The 23,789-nt window shown below is 44.8% G+C and overlaps 1 protein-coding gene across 3 annotated transcripts in view; it reads right to left on the reverse strand.

The window, feature by feature from the left end:
* Positions 1-23,789, reverse strand: part of Fam20a (FAM20A golgi associated secretory pathway pseudokinase) — a 55,203-nt gene that overhangs the window by 11,995 nt on the left and 19,419 nt on the right. For all 3 annotated transcript variants that reach the window (XM_036194455.1, XM_036194456.1, XM_036194457.1), the window contains exons 2-3: positions 2,456-2,640; positions 1,356-1,406 (exon numbers count right to left, since the gene is read on the reverse strand). In XM_036194455.1, coding sequence (XP_036050348.1) covers positions 1,356-1,406; positions 2,456-2,640 — 236 coding nt within the window. The remainder of the gene's footprint in view (positions 1-1,355; positions 1,407-2,455; positions 2,641-23,789) is intronic.

Below are 23,789 nucleotides of genomic sequence, written 5' to 3' on the forward strand. Positions count from 1 at the left end.
TTACTTAAGAAGACCCCCAAGACCACAAGCTTTGCAAAGCCTGAGGGGCAAACCCTGCCATGTCTGGCTGTGTTCAGAAGGCTCAGTTCAGCTTTTCTGCCACTTTGGGAAGAGGTTAGATATTTGGGGAACAGGATTCCCAAAACAGATGCTACTGAACACTCCCCATAGACTGTTTTCCTAAAAGGATCAGCCTCTCTTTGGGTTCCAGTTGTGATCTTAAGATTTCCTATATGTTGTCTGTGGTATCAGGCTTCTGTGTCCATAATGGCTTCCTATTTAAGATTCTATGCCTGGGCTGGGTCTAGGGTTTGTAACATTCTTGTATAAAAACAAGAATTTTTGTTTTGTGGTGCTTGGATCAAACCCAGGACCGTTTGCTTCCTGTTTTAAAACAGTGTTTTTGAGAATGTCATGTATGGACTTGAAAACTCTTGAGTTTGAAGTTTTATCAAGACACTTATGCTTCTTATCACCCTGTCATCTTCAATCCCCTTGTCCCTCCTCCTTCTCCTCTCTACTCTTCTTGCCTTTCATCTCTCTTCTGTATCCTTCTTTCTTCACCCGCTTCCTCCCCTCTCCTCTATTCCCCTCCTCTCCTTCCCCCTCTCCTCCCTTCCCCTCCTCTTCTCTCCTCTCCCCGTCACCCCCCAGCCTTTGGCCTTGGACTCATGATCCTCCTGCTTAAGCTCCTCAAGTTCTGGGATTACAGGCATGTGTCGTCTCATGTCTATGCAGAGATGTGTGTTCAGCACAGCTAGGCAAATAATTGAGGCCACTCAGGGCTGGGGGCAACTTGCAGGCTTCACTATTCAGACCTATCTGAAACGAGTTTGCAGCACCCAGAGGAGAGCCCTGATGTCTTTTTCTCCTGGCTTTCCCATTCTGTCTGACATTTACCCCTGTGCATGTCAACCTTGGTTGCATGAGAATCACCTGGGATACTTTTAAAACATTGCCGTGAGCCTCCCTCTCTGCAGTTGGGCCCAGACATCTGGAGGCAGAGCCAGGCAACAGCCCTCTCTAAAGCTCTCTGCGGAGATGCAGCATCAGGAACCATTGTCCTGTACAATTGCCTCTTGGATCTGCAATCCTACTCCAATCACCTGAGATTCTGTCAACATTCAGATTCTGAAAATCAGAGTAGAGAGGGGGATTCTGTGTTTCTAACAAGCTCCCTGATGATGCTGACCATATGCCCCCCTGCACTACATTTTAACCAGTTTGATGCTCCTTGGAGTTTCTGTGATGGATGCCTTTTACTGTGGGTGGCTGGGGTGAGTGTCGAGTTCTCAGGGACTGGGCAGGGAGAGCCCCTTTTGGAAGCTGGTTGGAGGTGGTGTTAGGTGCCTTACTCTGTGAGCAGTCACAGGCCCCCAGCAAGGCCTTTTCATCCTGGCTGTAATCTGCAAAAAAAGAAGAAGAAGGGGAATGAGGACTTCCTGCAGGCTCCCCAACAAAGACAGGCTCCCAGCTCTGACCCCACCCCACAGGAGGAGGGACTGATGTAGCTTGGGAATCTTAGCCATGAACTTTTAGAGCCCAGTGGCTACCGTCTCTTCCTGCTCCTTCCCAGACTCTGCTTTCTAGCCCTTCCCTCTATACCATTCTTGGTCTTCTGCTAATAACTCCCATGTCACATGTCCTATCATAGGTGCTTGAAAGCACAAACTTGGGGTTCACAGGCCTGTGTTTGAATCCTAGCTCCAGCACTGGCTTTGCCCAGCTTGCTGAACCCTATTTGTAAATGGCAGTGATAATGTTCATGCCAGAAGGATATAAGAAAGAACACATCACTGCTGTGGGATGTCTTTCTGTATGCTGCAAATATGTGTGACTCCCATTGGATAATAAAAAAAGCTGTTTTGGCCTATGGCAAGAAAGCTCACAGCCAGATGGGAAATCCAAGCAGAGATACAGAGAGAAGAAGGGCGGAGTCGAGAGAGAGGCCAGCTGCCGCCAAAGGAGCAACAAGATGTCAGCAGACTGGTAGTGCCACAGCCATGTGGCAACACATAGATTAGTAGGAACGGGTTAATTTAAGATGAAAGAGCTAGCTAGCAAGAAACTGAAGCCATAGGCCATACAGTTCATAATTAATATAAGCCTCTGAATGATTAATTTATAAAAGGCTGAGGGACCATGGGGCCAGGCAGAACTGAGAAACATCCAGCTACACATCACCTGGTACAAAGGATGCACTCAATAAACAATGACATCACTTTCCGTGAAGAGTACAGAACATCTAGGTCTCTGTTATGTCTTAGGTTTCTCTCTATGATGAGATTAATGCTGTAAGATCTCCTTCAAAAGGAGTGCAATTTGCTTCTTATTAATCTTGTATAATCATATATTGCTGGCAACCCTTGACTAGTTCCTGGAGCCTGGCCTGAGTTGGCCCAACTCAGCCTGTGGGAGAAAGTCAGTCCCTCCTGGCTAACCCCGTGAGCCTCACCAGCACTGATGGTAGGGAAGTGTCTCATGTCATGGAGGAGCTTGCTGACGACAGGACTGGACCTAGAGTATAGCCCATGGCTGTTGATCCCCAAGTGGAACTGGACCCAACTGGCCTCTGGTCGGAGCTGCAGTGGAGGATCCCAGGAGGTGAGGTTGAATTGTTCTTTGTATATCTTGTGCCGTCTGGAAGAGCCAGAAGAGTGATTTGGTTGTTAAATCGGTGGCATGAGAATGCAAAGACCAAGGAAGCACTTGTCTGGCCACCCCATTTGTGCTTCCACTCATTCAACAAGCACACCGAGTGTCTGTGACTGGCCGGGACTTATGCTGCGTTTGGGATACCATGGGAACAAAGCATCTCCTGCTCCTCCTTGCCCTCAGAGAGCTTCCAGTCTTAATGAGAAAAATCAAGTTACACAGTCACACACAAACACAAATACTGAATTGTGAGCTGTAACGGATCCTGTGAAAGAAAAGGCAGATGGCTAAGGAGTAGAAGTAGGCGTGTTCTGTATTTTGGGACCCTTGCTGCTCTTTGCCACTAAAACGTCTATTTCTTATATCCTACAATGTTTTATATCCCAAGGAGCAGGGGGGAAGTACAGAGAAGGTAACTGGAGGACAAAGGGAATGGAGGGTGTGGGTCCTGACAGCTAGGAAAAGGATGAAGAACTGTTCACCAACTGATCTTTCAACAGGGTTTTCTGCAAGGATAAAAGAAGAGACTTACAAGGCATTTACAGTCTCAGAGAGCCCCCCTTGGGAGGCAAGTGGTATGGCTGGGGAATGTAGAAAAACTCACCTTCCAACTCCAGTACATTGGGGGCTAAAGCTCCTACTTATGAATGAATTCTGAGTGTGCCAACAGTCAGCACATGACAATGTGCACTTTCACTGTCCACCTCTACCCATCTATGGTGAACACCAACTCACAAGGATGGACTGAACAGTTAATGATTTCTGTCAGCTTAGAAAATGCGGGCCGAAGACATTTCCTCACCTTTAAAGGTCATTTTATTTGTAGACACTGAGCTACTTTCAATCAGGTAAGAGAGCTTTAAAAAAATTCCTTTTAATTTTTTTTAGAATATTATACATGAGTATAAAGTATTTTCATCATATCCACCTCTCCTTTCCCACTCCTGATCCTTCACTATCCCCCAACACCTGACTTTCAAATTCATGTAATCTTCCTCTATAATAGTTACACACACACACATACATACACGCCCTCCCCCCCCCACCACCACCATATTGAGTACAATTAATTTGTGCATATGCACTTTGCTGTGTGGCTGACCATGTGGGCACGGGCAACCTATCACTTGGAGACTTGTCTTTGAATAAGACTGGCTCTCCTTTCCTCAGCAGCCATCAGCTGATGTTGTGGCCTTGAGGGCCCTTCCCTCATCCATGGCGCCATGTTGATTGGTATGATCTTGTGTAGGTCTTGCTCAGGTAACTGAACTGTTTCAAGTTCACGGTGGCAGCATCTTTGTCCTGTCCAGAGGACACTTTCACATCAGTCCTTTGGGTCCTCTGTTTCTTATGATTTTTCTGCTTTCTTTCTCAGTATTCCCAGGGACCTAGTCCTTTCGTGAAGGACATGTTAGAGTACTTCTTCAGCTAAGTGCACAAACGAAGCTCAATGATATGTGGAGAGTGGGTGAATTCCTGAGTAAATTTGTATTGTTGACATTGGTATGGCCATGTCAATGACCCCAGTGCCTTCAATCCATGGCAGTGGCAAGCCCTTCCTCAGGTGAGTCTCAGAGTAATGAGAAAGCCTTCCTCTGGTCCAGGTTTGAGTTTATGAATGATTGACCAGTGTGTGCAAAAACTAGCATGCTCAGCTTCCTCCTTCAAGATGACTACAACCTGAGACTGTTCTACTAACCAACCATGCCTGGCTACCCTGCTTTGTTGTACTGTACATAATAAATACGCTGAATTTCCTGGTTGCATAGTAGGTGCCCTCCATTGGAGTGAGCACAGCCCACCCAATCAGCTTTTTGGTGTGTGTATCTGTCATTTCTTCACTATCTGTTGTTTCTTCATCCCCATGTTGCCCCAGCCATGTTTCCAGGACCTATCCATGTAGGGCGTGGCAATGACACTGGCCAAGAAACCAAAAGTTGCCTTAAAACAGCAATCTGTACTTCCTCTTCCTGGATAAATGAGCCGCTAACTGAAAAGGAAGGCCACAAGAACAAAGACATTCACTATTGTCTTTCATGTTCATGAAAGTGATTTCCTTTCATATTTAAGAAGCCCAGAGGAGGCAATGATAAGTTCAATTTTTATCAGGCTTTCAAGCTGTCAAATGTAGATGACCGTGGAAATCTGGGGCATGATCAGATTGTTCATCTGGGCATGCTCTGACCCGTGAACCAGCCTTTTAGCATCTGGGTTTGGTTCTTCCAAAAGTCAATGATGAGTGACGTGGTTTCCAACTTGTTGACGTTGGATGAAGTTTTCCTTAGTCTTTGGGGGAAGTTCTTAACACCTGGCATTGATAGCCACTCTGACCGCTGTGGGTCTCAGCCACCTTTTGTTCTTGGAATTCACCGTCTGTTTGGTCTTCTGAGAGTTACTTTCCCACCCAGGGCTAAGTCAGGCTGCCTGCTTAGCTAGGTTTCAGTCTTGAGGCTTTGCCATCTTATCAAGACCAGGTCTGTAGATTTCCACTGGCTTTCCTACTACGGGTCTATTGCATCAATCTTGTTCCTTGTGTTCCATTTTCACTGGTGTTTATGACCCTGTGCTGTCCCCAGACATAGCCCGATAGACCTCCATCTTGCCTATATTTTGTCCTTCTGATTATCCTTGGTTTTAGCTCTTTTTTTTTTTCCAGAGTCTTTCCCCAGTGCTCACCCCTCAAAGCTCTGCTGACCCTGATACTTGTGCCTGTGCATTGTCTACCACTTTTTTTCTTTCTATCTACACTTTATATTTTCTGCTATTCAAACTTGATTGTGAAAATAGGCAACTGGAAAAGAGGACCAGGTGAAGCTTATTTTAGGCTGTAACATTTACCATCATGGTGGGGGACATGCAGAAAAAGGTGGAGGATTCGAACCAAAGAAGCGACTGTAGAAGAAGTGTTGTTGTCAAACAATGACATCAAGGTTGAAAAGAACCCAAGGGTGTGTGTGTGGGGCAGCTCAGTTCATGCGACGTTTGCTTAGCATGCATGAAAGCCCGGGTTTGGTCTCTAGCACCACATAAATTGATGTGATGACATGGGCTTGAAATTCCAGAACTCAGGAGGTAGAGGCAGGAGGATCAGAAGTTCAAGGTCATCCTCAGCTGTATCATAGCAAGTTCAGATGAAGTCAGATTTTTATTTGAGCTATGTCAAATTTTTATTTCTTTGTAAAAGGAAGGACAAAATGTGTGTATGTGGGTGCTTGGGAGATGGCTCAGTGGTTAAACCACTTGCTGAACAAGCAAGATGGCCAGAGTTTGGATCCCTGGAACCTGTATAAACACTGGGTAGGTGTGGTGGTTGTTCTATTCTTGCAAGGAAGAGACAGAGGATCTCTGAGGAGCAAGCCAGCTAGATAGACTAACTATGTGAGTGAGCTCTGGGTTTGATTGAGAGATCCTATCTGAAAGAATAAGGTGGGAGGGATCAAGGAAGACGCCTGATGTCAAGCTTGGGCCTCCACATGCACACGCAAAAACAAGAAAGGAGAAGAGAAGGAGTGGGGAAGGGGAGAGGGAGGGGGAGGGGAACAGAAGAAGAAGGAGGAGGAGGAGAAGGAAGAGGAGGAGGACCATAGAGGTCCATCTAACCCAAATGCCCCTTCCTCATGTCTTTTTTTTTGCTTCACATCATTCTTATCAAGTTGTTACCTTTTCATTCTGGAGCCGTGCCAGGGAGAGCATCATGTCATAAACAGACCAGCTCAAACAATCTGTCCATCTCCCTTAGAAAGTGCTTTCCAACATAGTGCCAAAAATCTTCTCATACCCTCCATTAATGTTTTATTTTAGGCTCCTGAAGTTAGGCAGACACATTCCTTTCTTAGAGTATAGCCTTTAAAATATTCAACAATAACTGTTGTGTGGTCTTGGCATTATTCCATGTTCATGTTAAGTTTTGCCTTTTTCCCCCCAAGACTCTTCCAAGGCCAGAGGTTTGTGTCCATCTGTGATCTTAGTTGTTACAATGGACGAAATGTTTCTGTCCCCCAGTCCCTTACAGTTCATAGGCTGAAATCCTGGCCTCCAAGGGATGCTATTAGAAGGTAGAGCCTGTGAAGATGTTTGGGTCAAGAAAGCAGAGAGCTCCTAAATCAGATTAGTACACCATGAAGATACCCCAGAGACACAGCCTTGCCTCTTCTGAAGTGAACAATGATAGCAGGAAGCTAACTGCCTATGAACCAGGAAGAGGGACTTATCGGACATCACCTGGACTGGAATGGTGATCTCAGAAGTTGTTCCAGGCTTTAGAACTGTGGGAAGTAAAATTTTCTTATTTATGAGCTACCTAGTCTATGGTGTTTTGTTACAGTGGTTTAAAAGGACTGAAAAAGTTATGTTTACACTTTCTCTCCTATTTCTGACCTCCAGAATGAAATTTGAGACCTCAGCTCTAGATTGCCCAAGGAAAGGGAGAATGGGGGATCAGTCACTACCCTCATTATAGACAATATTCCTTCTACCATTGTAACCAAAGGCAGGATACATTTTGAAAACAAACAAACAAACAAACAAAAAAAACCCAAAACCTCATAGTGCTAAGAGAATATGAGAACGTTTTCATAGATAGAATTCTAAAGTTGGTCTCACACATTCCATGATCTGGTCCATGATCCCTCCTTGTTATCATGATCATACTAGTATTCCATGACGCAGTTGAATGGAACAAGATCTCTCTGATCCCTTCTTGTCACCAAGATCATGCTAGTATTCCACGGTACAGTTGAATGGAACAAGACTATTAAGCTCTCCCTGCTATATCCCCAGGACCCCTAAAAGCAGAGGTCTTCTCTGGCTGGTGGCATGGAAAAGGCAGGATGACAACAAAGCCTGACGAAGAGCAGGGAACTGCTGTGGTCGGCTCTGGAGAGGGATTGGGTCAAGTGCAAAGACCACCAAGCCGGCACAAAGTGATGAGATTGCTTCCTGGCTGATGGCCAGGTAGGGAGCTCAATCTACCCCCAGTAGGAAGGTGCTCAAAAGGGGGCCCCTTAGTCCCAGATAGACAGTGGCACCTTGATTTTAATCTCGTGAGAAAGCAGTCACATCCTCCTAGACTTCTGACCTTCAGAGCAAAGGGGTACTGCTTAGGTTTCTAAGTTTAAGGTAGTTTATACAAAGTAGCAGAAAATGATGCATACTCTGTTCACAATGAGGAAAAGCCACACACTGTTAATTTAAGCATATGCTTTTATGTAGTTTTAAAATATATCCTGTAATCCCAGCACCCAGGAGGCAGAAGCAGGCAGAGCTCTGTGAATTCAGGGCCAGCCTAGTCTATGTAGTAAGTTACAAAACAACTAGGGCTACATATTAAGATCCTGTCTCAAAAAACAAAACAAAGGCTGGGGGTGGTTGCTCACACCTTTAATCCTAGCACTCAGGAGGCAGAGGCCAGCCTGGTCTACAGAGCGAGTTCCAGGAAATGCACCAAAGCTACACAGAGAAACCCTGTCTCAAAAACCAAAAATCCAAACCAAACCAAATAAAAATATGCCCTAAATACCTTTCTTCTCCTTTCCTCCATCCCTTTCACCTCCCTTTCTCCTTCCTTCCCTCCCTATCTGTCTGTCTGTCTGTCTGTTCTCCCGCTTCAGCCTCTGGAGTGCTGAGAATGTGAGATTACAGGTACACACCACCATACCTGGTCTAATACTTTTCTTCAATGTGGACAACTTAATTAATGTTTCAGAGTATTACTCTTTGTCCCTCAAGGGGTTAACCAACTTTTGGATGGACTTTTTTTTTTTTTTTTTATTTAAAAAAAACTTCTCTGGGGTCACTGGGCAGGAGACCTATAAACTTTGTAACAATCACAGAGAGAGCGCAGACTGATTCAAACGCCTGAAGCAACTGTCTACTCGGGAGTGAAGAGTTCTCAAGCAGGGCAGGCAGCATAAACGGGCAAAGAATGCAGGTTGAAAGCAACAAGGAGTGATGAGGAGTTTTTCAAAGGAGAGAAGAGACTCCCCAGATAAAGGGAACAGCCATGTTCACCTTCAGCTCTCTGTCGTTCTGAACTGACACTACTCATTCCTCAAATGTTTGTTGAGATACTGATCTGTATTTTGGAGCTAGAGCTGTGTATACAATGAAGCAGTTTTCTTTGTCTCGTGAAGCATTTTCTGGGCAAGTAATTTATTTTGAGTTTTCAAAAGGAAGCTAGAAATCTAGATTGTTATCCTAATTGAGCATCTAATTTTAAAAAGAAAAAAAAAAAGTTGGTTCAAAGGAAACACTTTCTCATGCAAGGCCAGACAAATTCACAGTCAGTGTGAGTTGGCGGCCTTACTGGAGAACAAGCATTATCAATGGAAAGTATATACACGAGGGGAAAAGACAGCGAAACATTCTGATTACTTAAGACACTGGTTCCAGGAGCGGAAAAAATGATGGTTGAATCTTCTCTCCTACAAGAGCAAGACCTTGGTGAGGGCTCTGAAGCTCAGGACCAGGCCTGGGACCCACTCCTCTTTTCCCTCCCCAACAAAGGATCAACACGTGCTAGATTTAGAATTACTAAAAATGACCAACATTAAATTTTTCTAGACATAGGATTTTATTTAAAAAAAATCAAGGAAAAGGGCAAATTGTTGACCAGGTCTCTAGCCAACTTTTCCTTTATTAACATTTTATTTTTAGGAAAAGAAGAAGAAGAAGACAAAACAAAACCCCAAATCTGGCAGGCTCTAGTTCCCAGGGCTCTTTGGAGGCTACAGCTGTGTGATGGCTGGACTCTCTTGGGAGTTTTCTGGAAGGAGTGGGAAGTCCCCAGCCAAGTCAGTCACCCTGAACCAGAGCAACAAGGCACATGGGTCGAGGAGGAGTAAGAGTAACAGTTTTTCTGGCCCAGCTGGTTTGGGAATGAAGTGATATTTCTTAAGTGATGGCAAATAGATTACAGCTACAGCCACAGTTGGGGACATGGCATCTAAACTGAAACGCCGTGGTAAATGGAGTGCAGCTTCAGTTCTCTCTCTCCCTGCTTCTAAAAACCATTTACTGTTAGGTGGGGGGTTCGTGCTTCTCTGATTGGCTCTGCTGCCCTTGCTGGAGTCCTACTCTTCTTGGGGTAGTGGTGTGGAGGAGGAAGAAAGGGTGGCGCTGTGAATGTCCCCCTCTGTGGGTTTTTTTAGTGGTCAAAGTAAAGTTGTAAAGACTGATGTATTTCTTGCAGAAGTTTAGCTTGAGCACTAGACAGCTGGGGGTGGGTGGGGTGTGGTTGAGGATGCTGGAGATGGCTTGGACAGGTAACTTGGAGTTGGCTATGAATTCAACCACAGCTGGAGTATTTACACCATGGCAATTGGCAAACGTTACACTTTAGAGTCTTTTTACCCTCAGAGAAGCTAGCTGCCCAGATCTAGCCTGTCTGATGATGGCTGTGTGCTTACAATAAAAATGGTAAACACACAAGAATTTATTTGCTTCCCCCACCCTGCTTGTCAGGCTTGGCGAAGGTTGCAGAATTCTAATAGAGTGGCTCAATAGGGCAGCAGTAAATAAGAGGGTTTGTACCTGAGGGTGAGCTAGCTAAGCTCATCAGACAAGAGAAAAGACAGGACCTGGGAAAAAAGACAGATCTGGCCTTGGCAGGTTCTGATGGATATCCACGAAACCTTCCCGGGGAACACATTCAAGGCACGGTTATCCTTGTACTTATCCTTGTATCTAATTCATTTTAATTGCAACAGACTGAATTGGGAGTAAGAGTAGCTTCTAAAAAGAGCCTCTACCTCTTCCAGGAAGAGGCCATCACAGACCACCTTGCAGACAAGGAGTTATATATGAGATAGCCGAGGAATACTGCAGGGCATCTTGGTAACTGTGTCTCTGGATGGTCAGAATATCCCCTTATGGCTAAACATCCTTGAAGTTGAAGTTAGATTATTCTCACTTTATCATCCTCCTATACCTGTGCAGTAGTGAGGTCTACATCCTCAGAGGACACGATGGCAATATAATGCCCCTGGCTTGGTGGCTTTGCACAGCACTCTTTTTGTGTCAACCACAGGAGGAAATATCCTAAGAGGGAGATCTAGTAACAAAGCCATGCCGTTTGAGCAGGTATGAGGTTAGACACACAGCAGAGAAGCAGCCACATGGTGAGGAGGGATACTTTGGGAGAAGGGTAAGGAAGCCCAAAGTATCAGAAGAAGCAGACTTAGGTTCCGGTTAGCCTTTGAAAGAATATTACTATATTTTAAATGGATATATAAAAGTCAGTTTATATGATGCAGAGGCCTGTGTAGCAAGGTGTATGACCACGAGAGGACCCCAGTTTTAAAGCTAACTCTAGTTTAAGGGAAAAGAAAAAGTACACAGCATGAAATCGAAGCACTAAGTATTAAGCACTCTCTACACGGCTGTTGCTCACATTAATAAAATACTGTAGTTACAAGTCATGTGACCTTGAGCTGTAAAAGCCACTCTCTGTTCCTTTCCCCAGGCAGGGATGGAGTTCCTTTGGTAAATATTCCCTAAAATGCACATCTCTTTTGGATAAAAAGCACTATAAAATGTGGGATTTTTTTGTTGTTATTTAGTTTTGAATAGAAAACATGTTTAGATAATTCAGAACTTAAATCTCAGTCATCTTCCGACCCCTGTTCCCTGGAGGCAAACGATGTTGCCAGTTATCTACTTGTTTTTCACTCTTTGTTTTTACATTTATTTCCAAATATGTGGTGTAGTGAGATGTACAAGAAGCTTTGTTTTTACCAAAAAAATTGGCAATTTTTCAATTCAGTATACAGAATTCTGTCTTTTTCTTTTTTGAGACAGGGTCTTGCTATAATAGTCAAGATGGGGTTGGAAACTTCCAGTTTTCCTGCCTAGACCTCCTGAATGCTATAATTACAGACGTGCACACACCATGGTGCCTGACTTCTCTATTTAGAATATATTTTTTAAGACTATGTTATAGTCTAGTGTGTGGAAATCATGTAATTAACCTGCTATGGTATGATGGTTAGTGTTAAATGTCAACTCACTAGAACCTAGAATTACCTGGGAAGAGAGTCTCTATTGAGGAATGATATAGATCAAGTTGGCCTGTGGGCATGTCTATGGTGGCTGTCTTGATTGTTAATTGAGGTTGGAGGACCCACCCTCATTGTGGGCATGACCATTTCTTTGGGCTGGACCCTGCATTGTATAAATTAGGGAAAGCAGGCTATGCACTAAGCAAGCAAGTGACTAAGCAAGTAAGCAACTAAGGAAGCAGTTAAGCAGGCAAGCAGCTAGGCAAGCAAGCAGCTAAGCAAGTATGCAGCTAAGCAAGCAGCTAAGCAAGCAAGCAGCTAAACAAGTATGCAGCTAAGCAACTAAACAGTTAAGCAAGCAAGCAGGCATGGTTACATTCGCTTCTCTCTGCTCTTGGCTGTGGACATGGTGTGGCCAGCTGTCTCAAGCTCCTGCTGCTATGGCTTTCCCTCAATCATGAACTGTAACCTGGAAGTTTGATCCCTGATAAACCCTTTTCTCTCCTAGGATGTTTCTGGTCAGTGTGTTTTTTAACAGCAACAGAAAGGGAACTCACACATGTGATGTAGGCATTTGTGGCCCCTCCAAATGCATATGTTGAATCCTGTTCTCCAAGGTGATAGTACTAGGAGTTGGAGGTCTTACAAGGTGATCAGGATTTTGTGGTAGATCTCTCAGGACTGGCTTTAATATTCTTATAAAAAAGATCCCAGAGAGGCCGCCTGGCCCCACCACTGTGTAAAGACACAGTGAAATGATGCTTCCTATGATTCACTTGACCCTGGATTTCCCAAACATTCCCAACTGTGAGGAATAAATTATGTTTATAAGCCACCCATTCCATAGTGCTTTATTACAGTAAACCCAATGCACAATCTAACTCCCCCAAATTCTGAGTTGTTTAATAAGCAGTGTTGCCATGTGTGAGAGTGAATCTGTGTGATAAATTCCTAGAAAGGTAACATAACAGATAAAAGTAAGCAGATCTTTGTTAGAGATCCTCAGCTTGTCCCTCCCTGCTATGCATGGTACAGGACCATTTTCGTCACAGTGCTATTGTGTCTTTTTGTCTTTGTCAACTTCATAGGTGAACAGTGGTATCTTGGCGTGTTCTGAATTTGCATGTCTATATCGTTAGAAGTGAGGATGTCTTTTCACATATGGTCAAGAGGATTTGCTATTTCTTCTGGCTATTTTGTATAGGGTTGTTAATTTTTCCACATTGTTTTTATATGATTGAAATGATTCTTTCTATGATTTACAAGTAATATAGCCTGGGCTGTATGATACCCTATCAGGGGAGGAAGAAGGAAGGGACTAAAAACGAGAAGCTGCTGGTGGCCAGAAAACCCTCCCGATTGTTGCCATTGGGAGGAAGGTAAGCAGAGAACAGGATGCCACCGGATGGCCTGGTGGCATCTTTTGTGTATCTACAGTGAGCATGCTTGGACTTCATGTTTGTCCCAATGAAACACAGGTTTGGGTGGGATTTCTATCTGCTGCCCTTTCAAAGATTCATGTCTTCTTGATACGTCCCAGAACAGAATCAGAGACAATGTCAGCTCCTATTCTAAACAGCCCACACCATGGAGGGACAGGGCCAGCCATGTTCTCTACCTTACAATGTCCAAGCAAGGGTCTGAAACTCATTTGCCAAGTCCACAATTATTAAGGACTCTCCACTCCTGCCCCTGCACGCCCCCCCCCCCCCCACTTCTTTCCTCTTGCTATAACCCAGGCTGCTTTTGCAAGACAAGGTCTTGCTATAACCCAGGCTGGCCTCAGACTTCTGATTCTTTGGCTAAGTGCTGGGATCACAGGTGCAGCCTCCATGCCTAGCTTTGGCTTTTTTCCCCCTGAAGCAAAACCACTTCCTTACTCACCTCTTCTGTGAAAGTGAACATGGGAGGCACCTTTCTCATCAATCACAGCACCACCGGTGCATAGCTAATCTTTCGTTTCATCTCCAGACTAAATTATAGTCATTGCTGTCTTTCTCCCTGACAGTCCCTTTCTTGGGAAGGACCTAAAACCAGTCCATCTTAACATTGGTTAACCTTGACAGCTCCTTCAAGGACCATTTCAAAGACCCACATCTCTGTCATGAACCTATCTTTGACACTCTGGATAAAGAATCAACAGCACCAAGCAAAACACAAGGTCTGTTTTTATCTGCAAGGGGACAGGAACGTGTTTGGACCCCTGCTGGCATGAAGAGTGTAGTGTCAAATATACGCCGGAGCTGAACAAGACGTCATCAGGAGTGCTGTCACCGAAAAGCACACAAGCCTGTGTCAAAAAGTGCGGACTGCGGGGCCTGGGGAGATGGCACAGTGGGCGAGGTGCTTGTTATGTAAGCCAGAGGACCTGACTGCATTGTTACCCCAATGGTGAGGCAGAGACAGGAGGATTGCTGGGGGTTGCTGGCCGCTGGTTTAGTACCAGGTTCAGTGAGAGACCCTGCCTCACTAGAATAGGAGTCTCAATTCCTCTTCTGGCCTCCATGTGTGCTTATGCTCAAGTGCAGGCACATACCGCCTTCCCAAGACCTGTGACCTTGAGGGAAGAGCAAGTGCTGTTGCTGTACAACAATGTCTCTGATGATCCTCCCACCCATGGACAATATACCCATTACCCACAGTTTGCAAATCAAACAACTGAGAACAGGACCCAGTCTTAGGATCAGGTGACTGTCTCAGCACTCCTGTTCACCTCCTATGGAGGTCTTGATTGCTACCTCCTGGCACCACAAGGATTAAATACATTAATATACAACCAAAAGATAAGTGTCGACAATAGATTTTTTTCTTCTGTTTTGTGTGAAGCCAGGCTGGCCTTGAACTCATTTGTGTCAGAGGTTGACCTTGATCCTCCTGCTTCTATTTCCCCAGTTCTGGGATCGCAGGAGACACGGTGCCTGGTTTCTGTGGTGCCAGGCATGGAACCCAAGCGTTGTCCGTGTTAGGCAAGCCTGCTACCATTTGAACGACCTCCCTAACCTTTCAGTGCTATTTTTGGCTCTTATTTTTTTTTTTTTTTTTACCAGTTGTAAAGACAAAAAACCAGGAAGGGGATTTTCAGAACCACGATTCTACTAGGTAACTAGAAATGACCTGCTTTGCAAGCTAGAGAGAAATCCCTGAAACATACACAAGCAAGGGGACAGTGTCTGTGTCACAGGGTCTCCCAACCCCAAGCCCCCGCCATTGCACAACCATGCCTTGGCATGTCTTCAGGGTAGAAGAGCACTAGCTGACCTCAGAGTCTCGATGTAGCTTGTTTGTGGTGTCTCAGTATGCAGACTAAATTTTTGTTAAGCTAGGAGAAAGGAACCCAGGCATGTCTGTGCTTGGGACATAGGCGGGGACATCAGGTGGTCAGCCTGGAGGTGAGACTCGGGTGGATTACACAGGACCTTGATCTTCGTTAGCTTTGTGGGATTCACAGAGCTGATGGTGCCAACTAGCACTCGGTTTCCTTCCAGAATCTGGGGGGCAGAGTCACTGGGGTGTGGTACCAACTAGGCAGGTGCTGTGAAACTCTGAGGGAAGATGGCTGTGACTCAGAGGATTCCAAGAGGATCTAGAAGGTTTTCACAGGCTGGGGCAGGCTCCGCACATACCTAGCCACTGGCCACACAGCTTCTGTTCTAGAAGCATCTCCTGCATTTCTTGTCTTGACGAAACAGAGAGGCTAGGATTGACACTCCCAATCCACACTTCATTTTAGGGCACACATATTGCTTTTATTATATGCACAGTTCCTTATGTGCTGGGTCAGGCCCTTTTGAAATAATTTTGGCACCAGACCAGAGAGATATGAACACGAAAGTATTTTCTGATGACTGTTATAGAAGAGACACGGGGGACAGAATTAGAAGGGAAAGACCTCCCCCCACCCCCGTGTGTGTGTGTGTGTGTGTGTGTGTGTGTGTGTGTGTGTGTGTGTGTGTTCTCTTCTGACAGTGTAGAGTCAGCTGTTTGTTCCTCAGATCTCCTGGCTTCACAAGCATCTTTGACTCCCTTTCTGTCCACATTCTATGCTTCTGCATCCGCAGCCTCTTAATTTGCATGTCTTCCTGTAGCCTGTGTCATGATTCAGTTCTCTGCTTGGATAATGGAATAGCCCTGTAACAGGCCTGGCAGAAAGGAAGGTATTCTAAAGAGACTCTTTCTTGTCTGAGTACTAGACTAATGGAACAATGGACCCTAAAGAAATGAAAATTCCATTGGGGATTTAGCTCAGTGGTAGAGCGCTTGCCTAGCAAGCACAAGGCCCTGGGTTCGGTCCTCAGCTCTGGGAAAACAAAACAAAACAACAACAACAACACAAAAAAAGAAATGAAAATTTCCTCCAGGAATCTCATCCTGGGAGAAGGAAAAACACCAGCTGGAGGGGCAACTTTGTCTTTCTAAAAGAGATTTCAAACAATTATAAGGACCCTTATAGGGCAAGATCAGATAATGATGGGTCAGTGGTGGTCGAGACCACACCTTGACCAGGACTGTGTAGAGGTGCAAATCCTTGACTGTAGCAGGAATCTTAAAGGTTCTTATTAATAAAATCAAACCTGAAGCTAGGTATTGGGGTGAATGAAGGAAGATCAGAGAAGAAGAACAAGCCACAGCTACCTCACCTCACCAGTTCCTCAGCTGATCCTGTTTCCTCAGACTGGAAGCTTCTGTATCCTCATCCGAATGGATCTCAGCTGAACTGCTGCTCAAAAGCCTAAAAGCTTAACCAGGCAAAAGCTTCTAGTTTCTGGTCTTCACGCCGTATATACCTTTCTGTTTTCTACCATCACTCCCTGGGATTAAAGGCGTGAGTCACCATGCTTAGCTGTATCCTTCAACAGATGGATTCTGCCTCTGGAATGCTAGGATTAAAGGCGTGTGCTACCATTGCCTATCCTCAATGTTTAATATCGTGACTGTTCTGTCTCTGACCCCAGATAAGTTTATTAGGGTGCACAATATTTCAGGGAACACAATACCACCATACTTGACTCTCTATTTAAACTTTGATCTCTGAGCTGGAGAGGTGTCTCGTGGTTAAACTTACTGGCTGCTCACCCTGAGAACCTGGGCTTGATTCTCAGCACCCCCTTGGTGGTCCCCTACCATCTCTAACTCTAGTTTCAGGACATCTGACTCGGTCTTCTGTCTCCCATGGGCACTGCATGCACGTGGTGTACAGACATATGTGCAGGTAAAACACCCATACGCATAGAATAAAAAGAAACAAATCTAAAACCTTTGAACTTTAATCTCATTCCAGAGCATTGAAGGTGGACATAAAGACTCACTGGCTCTCCTTGTCTTTCTTCCAAATGTGGCCTTACTGAATACATGCCATTTTCCCCTGCTTTTAATTGATAATTTGGCCCTTTTAATTGACTTATTGAGGACAGGTGGCTCAATCTGACTCCGGGCACAGATTGTGACCCACAAGTTTGATAACAGCCTCTTGTTTGCTTGAAACAGAGTCAGATGTATCTCATGCTGGCTCCAATCTGTAGCCAAGGACGCACCATTATGTCCAGATTTATGTGGTGCTGGGAACTGAACTCAGGACTTCATGCCTTCCAGGCAAGCACTGTCCCAGGTGAGCTATATCCCAGCCAAGTCCAGCACCTGGAATAGCCTCTTTACGGATTTTATGATGTCAATCTTTCTTTTTTTCCCCCTTCTTCACTCTGGGTCCCACCACTGCCAAGTCAACTATGTGAAATGTGTCTCCAGGCATGTGCCTTTCTCACAAAATCCTTCCATGCCTTCTCTGATCCAAACCTTTACTTCGATACTCCCCAAGCAGACTCATATCTATGTATGTGTTTACATGTTAGTTCTTCCTTTCTTACCTAAGTTCTGTGTTTCCTCCTGACCTCATGCTGTTCCTTCTTTTACATTTTTACCTCCAGACCCTCCCCCGCCAGCTGTACAGTCCTCTAAACGAGGACGAGCCTTTCCTCTTTCTCCCCTCCTCAAGTTTTCCTGCACCCTCTCTTCATTTCCTGCCTCTCCTTCCATAATCTGAATGATGGCAATTTAGACATCGTTCTTGTTCCTCTTTACAGACACAACCTCCTGTTCACATCTGCAGACATCGTTGAACATAAAATAGCACCTTGTATGCAAAAGGTAGTGGCGTTTCTTGTGGAGATAATTTGGAAGTGATCAATGAGCACTTCAGAACAGCGACTGTTCAAAAGCTTTCAATGTCCCAAAAACTTAGATGGGGTTGCTCTTTCAGATATTTCACATTCATCTATTTATTTACCCTGTGTTCATGTGTATACGTGTGTATATCTGTGTACATATGCACACATGTGTGCATATGTATGTATGCTTGTACACATGTCCATATGTGTATGTCCATATGTACATGCATGTATATACATGTGTACAGTGTATATATGTGTATGTATGTTCATAAATATATATGTATGTGTACACATGTGTATATGTGTGTATGTGTGTACACCATGTGTATGTGGAGGTCAGGAGACAACTTCCAGCTCTGTTCCTCCATGTGGGTCTTGGGGATCCAACTCAAGCTATCGGACGTGGCGGCAAGTGCCTTTACTACTGAGCCATCTTACTGGTCTTAGGATTTCGAGGGGCTCTTGGCTTTCCTCTTGCTGCTCTGGGCGCTCAGCTGCTGTTTCAGTCCCCCTTGGTCCAGCAGGACACACTAGAACCCCCTGGTCTTGTTCCGGCCTCTCCCCCCTCCCTTCTGACACACTTGCACCCACAGCTGCACCTTCAATTGCTGCTTTGATGCAGAGGACACAAATTCATAGTCCAGCCCTCTGAGGTGCTTCTTAAAGCCCAGGATAACACATATTTTAGTTTTGGGGGGATAAGTGATCTGTTTCAACTGCTCAACTCTGCTATGGCAGTGTTGAAAGGAGCTGTAGGCAGTTTGTAAGTGAGTGAGAGGAGTGTCGTTCCAGTACACAGGTTCCAAAGCAGGTGGTCATGGACAGGTTTGATTGGCAGGTCGAGGTTTCCTCACATCTGTTTGAGGAGCACCAGTACTCACCATATTGAAAGCCAAACACATGACCATCCCTCCCTCCAAATCTGGACCTCTGGGCCTCAGGTTCACTTTTCCCCCAGTACAGGCCACATGTCTTGGCTACAGCTGTTTCTGAAAGTCAGTCTGGGGAATGGGTTGACCTATAGTTGACAAATAAATCCAAGAAGAAACTGGTAAAGGAAGGGAAACAGGACAGGTGGAGGAGGCAGATGTGGATGTTGTTATCTCAGGCTTAGCTTTAATTTTAGAAAGCTCCTGAATCGCTATGCTAAAAGCCCATCTTGTCCTGAGTCCGGGTACCCGGGATTTTGGATTCACTTTGGTCTGGCACGGGCTAGCATCGATCTGAGGTAAAATGACAGTGCAGGGAGTGTTTATGTCCTGTGGTTTCCATGACAAGTCACTACCATCTTGATGTCTTAAAGCCACAGGAACTTCTTATCTCATATTTTAGTGGTCCAGGAATCCAAAATCAAGGAATCAGCAGGATGGCATGCTCTCTGAAGACCCTTGGGTAGAATCTATTCATTAATTCTCTTTTGTTTTGTTTTGAGACAGGATCTCACTCTATATCCCCGACTGGCTTGGAACTTGTTATATAGTTTAGATTGGCCTTGAACTTGTTGCAGCCACCCTGTCTCTGAGAGCTTCAGAGTGTTGGGATTGCAGGCATAACACATCACACCCAGTCCCACTCATCAGTTTTTCAACATTTGGAGCTCTTGGAATTCCTTTGCTTGTAGCTACGTCATGTTAGTCTTTGCCCACTAGCATGATCATCTTGATTTCTCTTCTTCTCTCTTATAAGGATACATACTTATGGCAGCATTTAGGATTTACCCAGTCCAGGATTCGCTTGGTCATTTCAAGATCCTTGACTTAATCTCACTTGCAAAGACCCTTTTCCCAAACAAGGAAATCCCAACAATCAGAGGTGTCATGAACCAGGATAGTGATACACGCCTTTAATCACATCACTCAGGAGGCAGAGGCAGATGGTACCTGTGAGTTTGAGGCTAGCCTGGTCTACAGACTAGGTTCCAAGATAGCTAGGGCTACACAGTGAGACTCTGTCTTAACAAAACAAAACAAGTTGTTATGGTTTGACTATGAATACCCCCCTTAGGCTCATGTGTTTGAACACTTGGTTCTAAGATAGTGGCAATGTTTGGGAAGGCTGTGGAACCTTTAGAACAGTTGTTCTCAACCTGTGGGTCATGACCCCTTGGGGGGTCAAACAACCCTTTCACAGGGCTCGCCTAAGACCATCAGAAAAAATAGGTATTTGTTGCAGAATATTTGTGAAGATATGTCACTGTGGTTAGTTTAATAAAGAGCTGAATGGCTAATAGTTAGGCAGGAGAGAATAGATGGGACTTCCAACAGAGAGAAGAACTAGGGATGAATCTAGGAGATGCCAGTGAGACAATGAAGAAGTTAGACATATGGTACAGAAGAGAGGTAACAGAGCCACATGTCAGAATTTAGATTAATAGAGACAGGTTAATTTAAGTTATAAGAGCTAGTTGGGAAAAAGCCTAAGCTAAGGTCAAGCTTTCATAATTCTGACTACAGATATTTACATTATGATTCATAATGGTAGCTAAATTACAGTTATGAAGTAGCTACTAAAATAACTTTGTGGCTGGAGATCACCACAACATGAGGAACTGTATTAAAGGGTCACAGCATTAGGAAGGTCGAGAACTACTGCTTTAGAAGGTGCAGCCTTGCTGGAGGAAATAGGAGACTGTTCTTTCTCTACTTCCTGGCTGTTGACCAGCCTCACACTCCAGCTTTCCTGCCTTCCCAGCCGTGCTGGGCTCATCCCCTGGAGACTGCAAGACAGTGAAAAGCTCTATCCCTTAAGCTGCTTGTATTAGGGTGCTTTATAGCAACAACAGAAAATAAATCAATACAAGAGGCTTCAGGTATTTATTTCCTATAGCTACTTTCCTTAAATGTATAAAGTAAAGCTCTCAGATACTTCTGGATCTTTCTAAGGGTCAGATCAATGTCTTAGCCACCAGCAACAAAACATACAGATACTGGAGGGTGGGTATAGAGCTTGGAAGGGAAACAGCATATTGACCATGTCACTATCCATCTGGTTGAGCTAGAATCCCAGAAGTACCCTAAATTCCCTCCTCCTACAGTGTCTACCATACCACCAAATCATGTAGTTGTTACCTCTTTACTAGTTCTTGGCTCTCTCCACTCCTCTGCTCTCTACCACCATCACCAGAATCTAAGTCAGCTGGACTTCTTCAATAGCATCCTATGTGGTTCTCCTCATTCACACTCTAATTAATCCATTCTTACTGTAGCTGGAAAGATGGCTTTCCCACACCACAGTTCTGGCCCTGCCATCCTCCTGCTCAGAAGTGTTCAGTGTCTCTCTGTTGCTGCTACTAGACAAGCTTCTTTCACATCAAATTCAGTCTGGACCCGGAGCATGGGGCTATTTAAATTTAAACATGTTAAGATTTAAACACAACAGCCGGGCGGTGGTGGCGCACGCCTTTAATCCCAGCACTTGGGAGGCAGAGCCAGGCAGATCTCTGTGAGTTTGAGGCTAGCCTGGGCTACCAAGTGAGTTCCAGGAAAAAGGTGCAAAGCTACATAGAGAAACCCAGGCTCGAAAACAACAACAACAACAAGAACAAGAACAAGAACAAGAACAACAACAAAAGATTTAAACACAATAAAACTGAGTTTGGCTCCACAGCATGGCAGCCATTTCTCGACTTTGTGGTAGTCACTTGTGACTATAGCACAACTCTACCACATGCAGAGTTCTACTGGGTCCAGTGGTCGAGACACAAGGTCTTCTACTCTGGCTGGGGCCTAATGATCCATCCATAAGAAGGGCTTGGCACATGCTTTTTCCTCAGCCTTTTTCTTCTCCTCTTTGTCCTCCTTAGGCCCCTCTCTGTTCTTGCTGTGTGGCTAAGGCTAGTCTGGAACTCCCCATATTGGGGTAATTTGTGATCCTTCTGCTTCAGGCTCCAGAGTGCTGGGATTACAAGTGCACCACCATGCCTGGATCCTTATGTCCTTCTCCATCGGCTCAAGTCTCAGTTCTTGGGTATCTGCATCATCCCCCCAGACAGGTCCCACATCCTCCTTTTTGTACCCAACTCCTTCATATACTTTACACTCATCATTTCTCCTTTGTTTATGATTTTCCACTCCAGGCATTATGGGGCATAGTCTGTTTCTGTTTTTGTTGAACACTGGGTTCTTAGGATTTGACATGTAAGTATGGTTGGAGGTGCCATTGGCTGGTGGAGAGCTAAGATGTGTGTCCTCCTTCCCCATCCTCTGGGCTGGGATTTGTGGACCTTAGTCACTGGTACCTGGGATCCTGAACAGGAAAGAAGGAAGGAGGAGGGGAGCCGACGAGTTTCTTCTAAACTCAGTGTTATCAGTCACCAGGCTATAGCAAAATGGAGCCAGGGGGAAAGGCTCCAGCCCTGTGTCATTTTCTCAACCAAGTTCTAAAGTTCTTGAGGACATGGCTCTGCCTTGGATTTCTTTCACATCTTCTTCAGTATTTGGTAAAGTGCTATGCACATAGTAAATTACCCTATAAGTTACTAGTCATTAGCTGTGTAGGTGAGTTTCCTGATGGATAAACGCTACCCAGTTCCAAGCTTTGGGGGAAAGAATCTCTTGAGGGATGGAGTTCTGTCTCTGTTAGAACAGAGTTCTCTTACTCGTTGAATTTCCAAATGCATTATGGAGAGCTTCTATGGTACTCAGCCTTCAGTTAAGTCTTGCATCTGTTTGAAGGTATTGTAGAAGACACCAGTCAGGAACCACGAAGAAAGTGACTATCTTAACTGATACAGAAATCTTAGATAAAATTAGGAATCCTAGGTTCTTAGGAGTCCAGGTGTGACTTTGTCATGGTTTATCAATATGGCCAGACTTGTTAACTTTGGATGATTTTGGATGGCTTCACAGGTTTGGGTCTAGATGGCTCCCAGATCTAAGGAGATGACTATGGCAAGCTAGAAGGGACATTCCAAGAGCTGGTGTTAAGATTTCCCTCTGTTTCAGCATTGAGATTGATCGCTGGAGATGTGGGTATCTATACACTCTGGAGGAAAACAGTAAAAGGACCCCTGGGGTCTAAGGGACTTCCAGAATCACAACAGGGGACTGGAGATCCCTTCCAGCCAACCTGTTCTCTCGACTCTAGTCCTGTGGAGCTAAGAATCTGGTTAATAAAGATCGCTAGTCCCAGACAAATGATTATGCAAAGTGAAGCTGAACTGTGACCTGGTGGCTGATTGGCAGTGCAGAGAAGACCGGCCAAAGTCCAAGTCCTGAAATGAAGCCTCCTGCTTAGGGAGCACTTCCTGTGTTGTATGCACATTCAATCAATACATGTTCAGGAATGTTGACTGTGAATACTAGCCCAAAGAGCTCTTTGCCTCATTGTGATGTGGTGTTGCCCAGAGCCGGCATCGCACAGCCCCAGACTTGTCATATGACTGTTCTTCCTTTGTACAGGCCTGTGGTTCTCAGCAAGGAGTGATTTCACTCCTCAAGCAAGAGTTGGCAATGTCTGGAGACCCTGGTGGTGGTCATAACCAGTGGACAGAGTGCTGAGAGACAGTGGGAGCATCCTATGATATAATTAATGAAGTCTCACCACAGGAGATTATCTGGCCCCAGAGGTCAGTAATACTGGGGTTAGAAACCCTGGATGACAGCCGCAGAATCATGAGGAATTAAAGCACTTAATCCTCTGATGACAGCCTGAAAACTGCTATGATGGATTTTAGACTCTAAGCAATTTAATATTTTCCATAGACAGCATAAAAGCCTTCCTCAGGGCCCCATATGCTGTATATCTCCTGCACAGCAAAAATTAAAAATGTTACTTAATATGTTTTATGTAAATCTGTGTCAGTGAACATTTAGTTGTCAGGTTTATCCCAGCCTAACAATCATAGGAACAAGACACCAAAACACACTAGTTCCCAAAAGATGCAGTGTTGATGTCCTTAAATGCCAAATTGTATTTCATCCTTTAACTGTGCAATCCTAAAATAAATCACTATATGTTGCACACCCATACACAC

The sequence above is a fragment of the Onychomys torridus genome, chromosome 8 (assembly GCF_903995425.1).
Source record: "Onychomys torridus chromosome 8, mOncTor1.1, whole genome shotgun sequence".
Lineage (NCBI taxonomy): Eukaryota > Metazoa > Chordata > Mammalia > Rodentia > Cricetidae > Onychomys > Onychomys torridus.